At 37.1% G+C, this 10,434-nt stretch overlaps 2 protein-coding genes across 4 annotated transcripts in view; both read left to right on the forward strand.

Annotated features, from left to right (window-relative positions):
* espn (espin) overlaps positions 1 to 10,122 on the forward strand; it is a 46,258-nt gene extending 36,136 nt beyond the window's left edge. The window contains exons 12-14 of one of the 3 annotated variants that reach the window (XM_058389708.1): positions 7,210 to 7,289; positions 7,773 to 7,784; positions 8,517 to 10,122. In XM_058389708.1, the coding sequence (XP_058245691.1) occupies positions 7,210 to 7,289; positions 7,773 to 7,784; positions 8,517 to 8,664 (240 nt within the window). In that variant the 3' untranslated portion in view covers positions 8,665 to 10,122. Of the gene's footprint in view, positions 1 to 7,209; positions 7,290 to 7,763; positions 7,785 to 8,516 lie in introns of all 3 variants that reach the window. The other 2 variants (XM_058389707.1, XM_058389709.1) reach the window with 2 other exon arrangements.
* Positions 4 to 7,188, forward strand: LOC131353034 (espin-like protein). Its single transcript, XM_058389714.1, has one exon. The coding sequence runs from the start codon at positions 1,951 to 1,953 to the stop codon at positions 3,883 to 3,885; it is 1,935 nt and encodes a 644-aa protein (XP_058245697.1). The 5' UTR covers positions 4 to 1,950; the 3' UTR covers positions 3,886 to 7,188.
* Positions 10,123 to 10,434: the final 312 nt, after the last annotated feature.

Genomic DNA, 10,434 nt, shown 5'->3' on the forward strand with positions numbered 1-10,434 from the left:
AAATGGGTGAACCATGTTTGTATTTTTTTTTTTTTAAAGAATTGTCTCTGGAGGATAAGCTGAGAAACTGTCTTTGCTTTTTTTTTTAAAAAACATTTCAGCTGGTAATTGTGGTAGATTTGTCGTATTTGTAATACTACAGGGAAGTCACTTTCTCAGCTTATACATCAGCTGTTGTTTTTTGGTTTGTAAGTCTAAAGAGAGTGCGTGTGTGATTTTGCATGTTTTGCACGGTGTGTGAGCGTGCATTTACTCTGAAATCTTTTCTTGCCAAATAATCTCCTGTCTGCTATGACATCATTTTAAACCATGATATTTTGCTCAGATATATAGATAATCTGATTATGATTAAAAATAATTAAAAAGAATTAGTTGTAGTGATGAGCAGTTATACGAATTATAATTCCCAGTCTGTGAATGGAATTTATTAAGGGAATCTGGTCCATATCCATGTCTTAGACTTCAGAAAAGCTATGTCTAATAGGTGAAAATATAGTTTTACAGCATTTTGGAGAATTTTTACATGCCCTAGATAAGAAAGAACATTTCTCTAGTGGGGAGTTGTTGTTTTTTTTTAAGAAGAACATGTGGCTATTCATTTGCTCGATAAAGCCTAAAATGCATTCAGCTGTATGATGTTGACTTGGTCTAGGATGTGACTGACAGAACATTCCAGCTCTTTGTAAATATATAAGTAAACACACCTGTCACATGCTGATGGACTGTCAGGCAGGGCTGAATGTCTGACATGTCTGAAACAAGAAGCGCTCCATCGGCAGTGTGCGTGTTACAATAGACGCATCTGCTTAGCTTTAATATTAACTGCTTCTGTGTGATCGCGATCAAAGACCAAATGGGAAACTGTTGTGGTTTAGTTACACATTTAAGAAGCATGGAAGATTATAGTTTAACTTAAGTCTTAAGTTATGCTTAAATCAGGAGATTTTTATCAAATGCATTTAACACAACTTGCTTGTTTTTGACAAAATTGGTTCAAATGTTTTGGATCCATCTATTACTACTGCATTTTGACTTTTTTGACTTTTGCATGTGTTTTTGTGTCACTTGGCTAGACATTGACTTGTCCTTTGCTGTTATGCAGTGTTCACTTTGAGGCTGCTGTGACCATCCCAAGGGAACTTTAAATAATATCGATATTGCTTTCATATTCTTGAAGCGTAGAAAGATATGGAGATATTGGTGATGGGGCATGACAGCTCTAAGTTTTTACATGGGTATTCAGTGGTGTGATGCAAGGTGCCCTCACACTGCAAATTATGTCTAAATCTTGGAATGCAGCAATGCCTGTCTACTTTTCTCCCTATTTTCCAAAATTCATGTCTGCTTTCAAAATCTGTCAAGGCCAGTGGTTGTCAATCAAGTCCTGTCAAGCATCTGTCATTCCATATATTTGTACATGTTCATTTAGGCTATGTTCATTTGACCATGATTCCTGAACATCAACTGAACAGCTAGTGGAATGGGCTAATTATGTGGAATGACTGCTTAGGCTTGGTTCATAATCCAAACTACAAATTCAGAGCAGGTAGGAAAAGTGCTGCTGTTGAATAGAAAATTGATTTTGCTATATTTTAAAGCTAGTCAAATTGGAAGCTTTTTGCTTAAATTTTCCCAAACAAACATGCTGTTTTGAGATCCTCAGCAACTGCAAGTTGCTAAAGGTCACACTGCTTCAACTCATCCCAGCCATAGTAAAGCAGCTACCATTGCACCACTAAATCCATGTAAGGTTTGAAACGTTTGGTGTGAAGAAGCATGTCTGTCAAGCATTGGACCTACAGACTGAAGGACAACCCATCCATCTGTTTTTGTTCCTCTCTGTCTCCTCCTCTGACCCTGCTTTAGTTTTCTACCAGTGGCTATTTCCAAGCACGAGACTGGCATTACTCACATGCACACAATGCTATACTGGGCCCATTTGGTGAACTGATGACTGAGGATGACCTCATTCGCATTGAGAGACAGATTGAGAACCTTCAAGTAATGCACAAAGTGACAGAGGTAGAAAAAGAGTTGGAGCAGCTAGAGAAAGAATTACATCAGCTCCTTCCTGTGTCTGCTGCCCTGACCCAGGACCATTTCTCTGTCAACCCTAAACAGGTTCATGGCCAAGCAGAGGACCTCCCTGCTTGGTGTAGCAAAATTTCCACACTGCTTAAAAGCATGGCCATCCTCCTTGCTACATTAGGTGGTAAGGAAATTGACATTCTGGAAATGATTAATCAAGGATATACATATGAAGGTCTAAAAGGTGGAAAAGAACAGACAACATCCGTTACCTCAGGAAACATTGGCCGATCACAGTCTTTCTCAACCCGAGAGGAGGTGGAGAAGGAACTCAAGCAGTGTGGTGTGTCAGTGAAAAATCTGAAGGCCAATTATGAGATGATCCAGAGTCAGTCCAAGTATGAAGAAGACAAGATGAACCGAGTATACAAACGGAAGAGATCCTTGCCAGTAGTGAGTGAGTGCAGTTATTCGCCTGAGCCTATCCTGGAAGATGAACTACTCTTCACATCTTGTGATATCAACTCTCAAGTCACTAATGGTCTACCACCAGAGCAAGATCCGAGATTGCCACTAGTAGATGAGCCAGTTATAACACCATCATATGCACCTTTGGTATACAGTGAACCTAACGGTGTCTCCCAGTCAGGTATGGATAACATGGAGCACTCTCTGTCCAGTGACCCAGCACTAAATGGAAATCATCTCACCCGCAGCCTTGAGGTTCAGACCGACGTGAGCTATGTTCAGGAGTCTATCGAGATGCGCAAGGAGAGGATTGTGTTCTTGTTTCTGGAGCACTGGAGAAAGTACACTATGACAGAGTCTTACAGACCCAAGTGCACAAAGAGAAGAATAAGTCAAGGAGTCGAAATGGATGGCTCCCAGGATAACAATAACCAGTTTGAATTGGATGGGATTGAGGATGACCAGCTCCTGCACTTCATGAAACAAAGGCAGGTAGTAGGGAACCTGCTTGGCCACTGGAGAGCCATTATGAGCCAAGTACCCTCACGTCAGATCCGTCGGCTCAGTCGTGCTCAAATGATCTACTGGCCCGAGCATTTTCTCCCTCATATAAATGGGGCTCCAGTCCGTTATGAGAACCTGACCCTTGATCTTTTCATGCTTGGCTACTTCCAACTGCTTGAGATGAACATGCCTCGCAGTGAGCGGAAGTTCCGGCACTTGCTGTGCTATGAGATGTTTGATCGAATCGGCAGCCATCCTTGGGAAGTGATCCGTGAATTCCACCGTGAAGTGATGGAAAGCATTGAGAGAGGGAATTGTGATTGGTCAGATGGCTTTGAGGACATCAAACTGAAATATTTTGGCAACACTACAGAGGGGGGAGGGCTGTTGGAGACCACTCAGATTGACTCACCAAAAAGAATTCAGGAGATCTTAGACTCAGGAAATGTATGCAAGACCACACCAGAACAAGAGTCTCATGCAAAAACTGAGCAAAATTCAACACAAGCACCTGCATCTGACAAAGCACAAGCTTACACACAGGAGCTTATACAGGACACAGCAGACGATATTTCAAAAAGTGAAGCAAACCATACAGAGCTGATTAATGATGCTACCACACTGGACAATGATCAAAAAATGGATATGCCTAATGTAGAACAGCCAGAGATCCAGACAACCACACAAGTGACTGTTGAACAACCTCTACCTGAACCCTTCAACGGTCATACTGAGAATCCAGCAAAAGATAATGAAGAGCTTAATGAGGATTCAGTAAAGCTTATTTACGATCTCAAAGAGTTTAGCAATGAGGATATAATCAGATACATTGAGCGAAGCTTTGCCTTCTGGAAGGAAAAGGAAGCAGAATTGTTTGATATCTGAATACTGATGACTTGATTAAAATGAGGAAAAAGTCTTAAAAGTCTTCAGATAAAGCATGTCGTGGGACAAAAGATCTGAGCAGTCATGTGAGAGATTTGGTTAGAGAAAAAGTATCTGAGCATCTCTTGTCTGAAAAAATGATCGAATGCAGGTTACTACTGAAAAACTGCAAATATAGAGTCCACCTAACTACAATGTAGGGTTAACTGATGGAGGCCAGAAGATTTTTTAATTGGGACTCCAATTTTAATCTGATGTCCATATGGAAAGGGCTATGTTAAATGCACAATGTTGGGAAAAAAATGTTTGGAGCAAGTGTAGATGGTCCTCATTCAATAACCTGAATGGATTTCTTTGAATATATGGATATATAGGCATAGAAATATGGTTTTGGTCAAATTGTAGTCTTGGATGTTGGTGAGTAACAATTACTATCTACCCGTAGTCTAGTGCAGCGCAGTTTAGCTTCACAATCAAGTGGGCCAAACAGGAAAACGATGCTGGATATTCAGGTCAAGCCACAATATATTGTTAACAAAAATGACCAATATTTTTCATATATAGTGTGATTCTTATACAACCCATGCCCCTCCTAGTAGCCATTATAAACATAGATAAACATAACATTTTGACTATGTCCAGCTTGTAAATAAAGATGTACAATTACTTCTAATGAATTCAGAGACCAAAGAGACAAATAGGCCAGATTCAGGCTATAAAGTAGGCTTCATATATATTAATTTGGTGTAATTTGCATTCATCAAAGTTTATTGACTTTGGCTCTTCCTAATTTTGATAGTTAAATATACAATTCTGAGGTAAATTATTTGGCTTCTTATAACTTAATAAAGTTTTTATCTAGGTTTAGCCACTGAGGTATTGATGGCACCAAAAGCCTAACCCTCTGCTATAGACACAAAGTATACAGGGGTTATGACATGAAATGTTACCAAGTAGTGAAATCCATGCTTCTTGTTTCACTGTGATGAACTGGAACCCCGTTCAGGGTGTGTCCTCAGGGTGTAGGCTCTGGATTCACTGTGATATTGATAAATCAATGCTTGATTATTGATTAGCTTCTTGTTCAGGTGTTCCTGCTGTGTATTTAGGATTATTTAAGGGCCCACTCATTATTAAAATTACTATTTTCATATGAAGATTACTGGTATTTCATAATTTTTTTTACAGTTCAAGTACGACATCTCCTTTTAATTAGCTTCTTCTGTAATGTAATTGTTTTTGCTATTTGGTTGAACCTACTGGATGTTTAAAACTCAAGCTACAATGATTATAACATTCAAGTGTTTATTGATGGTAATTTTGGATGTTAGTTTGATTTAAGTTTGAAGTGTTTTTGTTTTTTTGGTTCCACATCAATAAAACATGTAGGGTGTATTTCTCGCTAATGTCTCTTTTTTTGTCAATTTTTCGATCATTCATTACATGTAGTGCTTATGCTCCGATACATACTGTGAGGAGAAATACATATTCAGACACTTGTGTTTTTGTTATTTAATATGCTACCAATGCATTTTTTTATTTTCTCTGTTGACTTAACTATGTGTATAATTCTAAGAGCACCATACCTACATTGAAGCCTGGTGGTGGGAGCATTGTATTATGGAGCGGCTTCTCTGAAAATGGTACCAGGGCATTATGCGTCATTAAAGAAAACATGCACTCGGGCATTTTAGAGGAGAGTTTATCTCATTAGCATGAAGATTAATGAGGAGAAGGTGGAATTTTCCCAAATGTCTGGGCTTTTAATCCCATTCAAAAATAAATAAATAATCCCATTCAACACTTGGATAATTGAAGACAATTTGGTAAGAGTTTAGGCCATAATTGAATGCAAAACACTAACTAAACACTAACTATTTATAACTTATTCAATAACTTATTTCTTGAGACATCTCAGAGGTGTAATTGCCAACAATGGCTTTGCAACAAAGTACTAATTGATGGTGAATATTTTTCCTTTACCAATTTATTTATTCATGTTTAAGAAACTCTAAAATTTTGTTCATATTTATAAGTACAAACTCGTGCACTGGACTGTAAAATATACAGTAGGTTATACGAGTCAATATTACTTCTTATATAAATTTTCTTTTAATTTTCATTGGATAATTAAGATATCTTAGTTTACAAAAAGGGTTCACTCTGAACTTTTTTTTCCAGTAGAGACTCTCTTATTCGAAGCTGATTGATTTTTGTCTTTAAACAGTTGAGAGATATGGCTTCTGGTTGGTTGGCACCTAAAGCACATTATGTTTTGATTTCCAACTGTGCTAATGATCTCAAGTCACAACACACAGATCATATCCAACGCTCCGGTGTTGAAACTTTACATGTTTTAGGTGTTAATCCGTTTGTGCTTTTTTGGTGTTTTTTTTTTCTTCCGTCATAATTCCCAGGGGAGTATTTAAATATTAAGGTGTAGATTCGATTACCTAGACGTGGAGCCCTTGCCATTGAAATTGCTTCACTGGAGCAGATTTAGTGTAACTGATCCACTCCAAAGGAAAGATGAGAAGCTCAACATGGCCACCTCCTGCTCTGGCCTCTTGTTACAATGTGTAAGGCTGCAGAATAATGTTTCATTCCATGTGAAGACAGAACTGTAGACGTGAACTGTAGACTGTAGAGGAATTTGGTTTCAGGTCCTCCTCCTCGAATTTTCCCTTATGATTCCCCTTCAGGGAATCTTGAGGCCTGAGAATAGACAATGTACAAATGAGTTGAAAGCTTACAAATAAACATGGCAGCTTTATATGGATGGTGCATTTTGTACACAGAGGGAATTAAGTGCTTTAAATAAACAGAAAGGATAAATTGATAGATAATAAAAATGAATCAAATAAATTGCTATTCTATTTGGATAATGTACAAATGCAAAATTTAATGATAAAAAGAATAAGTTAATAAAATAAAGTGCAGCAGAATCTTTTTTTTTTTTTAAAGAATAGAAATATTTAACCCACATATATTTTTACCGAGATGTTCAGTAGGTTGTTTTCAGATATGTAGCATGAAAGCAAACTTTGACGCATTATTATACATTTTACAGGCCTGCTAGATCAACATATAAAGTATTTTTTATCGGGGGTTTTTTTTTTTTGTTTGAATGATTTTATTTCAAATACTCTGAATTTTTACGATCAAGCTAGATCCATCCTGATAAGAAAAAGCAATATCTTTATCATGTGTTACAGTTAATACAGTTTTTTATCTGTTCTTAAATCTCCTATAATTTGTAAAAGTGTAGATAAATTGAAATGATGATGAGCTTACTGACCACACCATTTTGTCTCTTTCTTATAGGTCGAGGAGGAGGAGGCCCGACTTGCTTCCTTGCCTGCTTGGAGAAGAGACATCATGAAGAAAAAACTGGATGAAGAGAAGTGAGTGAAATCACTTACATTCTGTGAAATGATGTAAAATTCCTAAGTATAATAGAGGCTAGAGTGATCTATTGTCTATAATAAACCTCACACACTTGACCATAATATCCTGATTCTGTTTTCTGAATAGACAAGTTACCAGTAAGAGAGAGATCTTTTAAGAGCTTAGTTTGTTTCAGTTGTGTGCAATTTTATAGAAAGATTTTATAAGATTTTATTTTATCAGTCTGCCCGAGTTTGCTGCAGAAGTTGTACGTACTTGTTTTCACTTCGAAACCCAATAATATATGTAATTTAGCCAGGGGTGCCCAAAACTTTAGATACCTGTAGCAGTCCGTTGTACATATTAGTTTTTAAACTGCTTGTAAATGTCTGTCATTGTTTTGAAGTGTCTGTGTGCTTTTACTCGTCGGTTAGTACGTTCAATGTAATTTATAAATATCTCATTTTCTAATGTCTCTTATGTACCACCTGGACGGGCAGGGAGCAGAAAAGGTAAGATATACACAAGATGGAGGAGTGGAAAATGTGGTAGAACTTTTACCTCACTGATATTAATTTCTCGGCATAATTATAGTTTAGAGTTTTATAGTTTAATCAATATGTATGGATCTATCACCAATCTCCCCCTCCACCTCTACTTTCTCTCTCTCTCTCTCTCTCTCTCTCTCACAGTTCCCTCCAAAAGTATTTGAACAGCAAGGCCGATTCTATTATTTTATTTATTTATTTATTTTGCTATAATAAACTGAAAATTTGGGTTTGAGTTAAAAATATTAATATGCAACGATAGATCAGAATATCCTGGTTTTTACATCTAGATGTGTTAAACAGTTAATAAACAACTGAAAGAAGCTGTGGTGGAAGCCTGGAAAAACATCGAAAAGAAGAGTGCAACAGTTTGCTGATGTCAGCGGGCTGCCAGATTGATGCAACTGATGCAAGCAAAGTTTATGCCACCAAATATTAAATGTTATTTGCTTTACTGTATTCCTATACTTTTGCTCAGAAAAGATTCAGCTATAAATATCGGAAAGTGAAAGCTTATCTATTGTCGCATATTTACATTTTGCTCTCAAACCCAAATACGTACACTATATACTATCTAGGTAGTTAGTTTGTTTGTGTGGATGTATGTACACTATGTAACTGCATTGTGTTATGCTAGAATGTCCTCTTTTGTCTGTTGACCGTCTTGCATTTCTGTGATATCTTTTGAAATGGCAGGAAAGAAGAAGAGCGTCTGAAGACGGTGAAGGAGAACGAAGAGAAGTTGGAGCTGGAACGACTGCGTACATTAGGCTATGATGAGACCAAGCTGGCGCCGTGGCAGCGGCAGGTCATTTTAAAGAAAGGCGATATAGCCAAACAGTAGTTTGTCCCCATTCTGTTTCAACATGCATCTCTCAGCTTGCATCACCTGTAGGACACTGCGTTAAACACAATTCACCAGCTCCATTCCACGTACCGAGTGGCTGAGCACAGAGCACGGCTGTTTGCGATTCATCCAGCTGCAGATTTGTACTGTTCAGGACTTTTAACGGATCCATAGTACATTGTGATCAAAATTATGTGTGATTGTAAAAGCCTATAACTCATTAGTGGTGTCTGTGCACTTGTAGATTTATTAAAAGAAAGAAAAACATTGTCAGCATGCCAGCAATAATGTTACAGTTACATACATAATTTCAGTGAAGTTGATATCCTCACATTTTCACGTTTAACAGTCTTCAAAGTATTTTCATGTCTAGAAAGAGCAATTATTCTGTACAAATATTTTAAGCCAGCCAATCATTCTGAAGGAAATTGGAATATAGCATGGTATTTAAACAGACGCTGACATCAAACTACATATAAGTGCACTGAAATGATTCTTAAAGAGTGATTTAACAGCTACTTTTGGCATATGAGAAAATGATATATTAATTGACAATAATGTTCACAACATTAACCTGGATTTTTGTGCATGTGTTTTAGTTTATGTACTTAGCGGTCGACCCATTGATTAATAGGATTCGAAATTGATGAAATTCATTTTAATTGTTTTTTACACGTTGACGAAAATGTGAAATTGTCCACACCTGACTAAAATAATAGCAGTAACCGTAAGATGCATGTTTGTATTTCCTTTATGTCCAGAAAATGGCAGATGCCGGTGTCTTTAATATTCTACTGTGTAATACATTGCACACATTCTGTCCAAAAAAACAAACCACAGAGTTTACTCTAGGGGAAGAATATTTGTGGTGGTTTGTTTGAACACATGGGCAGATTAAATGGATGTTTATATTTACTTCATTACATCTTCTCACAACAGTAGACCGTCCCTTGTACACATAGGGTACCTGGATCTCGGAAAAGTGCCGGATGTGTCTTTCTGAATGTCTGTGTATATATGTGGTGTCTGTTCTGTGTGATAGTTAAATGTGATGTATTTAGAGTGTACATTTTTTTGCAAGTGTAAAAAAAAAAAAAAATTGTCATTCTCATTCAACTATGTGCAATGCATGCAATATTTAGTTTTACTTCATTTGATGCCATATTGATGTTTAAAGACAAAGCTATAACACGCAATTGCCATTAGAAGATTTTCTATTTATGAATAATGTACATAGTCATACCGAGGAAAAAAAATGTTGCCCTTTTGTTGCTGGATGAAGGTCCTGTTTTTGTTCCTCCTCCTTTGCTTGCATTGATTTATTACTGGAAACCATCATTGTCAGACGGGCAAATGTAGCAAAATAAAAACATTTGATTTCTTGGAATTCATAGTGCTGGTTTTGAATAAATAAAAATGATTCGAAAAGTCCCATTATGTAATAAAAAAGACATGTTTATAATAATCAAATGGTATATTGTTTATTCATCTAGTAGTCATCTAGGCACTGCCACCTCACAGCTTCAGAATCCCTGGTTGAGTCCTGAGCTCCGATTAACGTCTGTGTGGATTTTCTACACATGTTTACATAGGTTTCTATATCATATTCCTATATTTATTACTATGTATGTGTGTTGGCTATGCATTTGTGTGTGTGCATGGAGTTCTGCAATAGACTGCCATGGTGTATTCTCACCTCACACACAGTATGGCCTCTGGATCCATTGTGACCCTGGCATGGATAAAATGGTTACTGGCAATACATAA

This window comes from Hemibagrus wyckioides, linkage group LG05, assembly GCF_019097595.1.
Source record: "Hemibagrus wyckioides isolate EC202008001 linkage group LG05, SWU_Hwy_1.0, whole genome shotgun sequence".
Classification (NCBI taxonomy): Eukaryota; Metazoa; Chordata; class Actinopteri; order Siluriformes; family Bagridae; genus Hemibagrus; species Hemibagrus wyckioides.

What these genes read in the sequence shown, in the direction of transcription:
- LOC131353034 (XM_058389714.1), top strand. Translation starts at nt 1,951, where the DNA reads ATGACTGAGGATGACCTCATTCGCATTGAGAGACAGATTGAGAACCTT.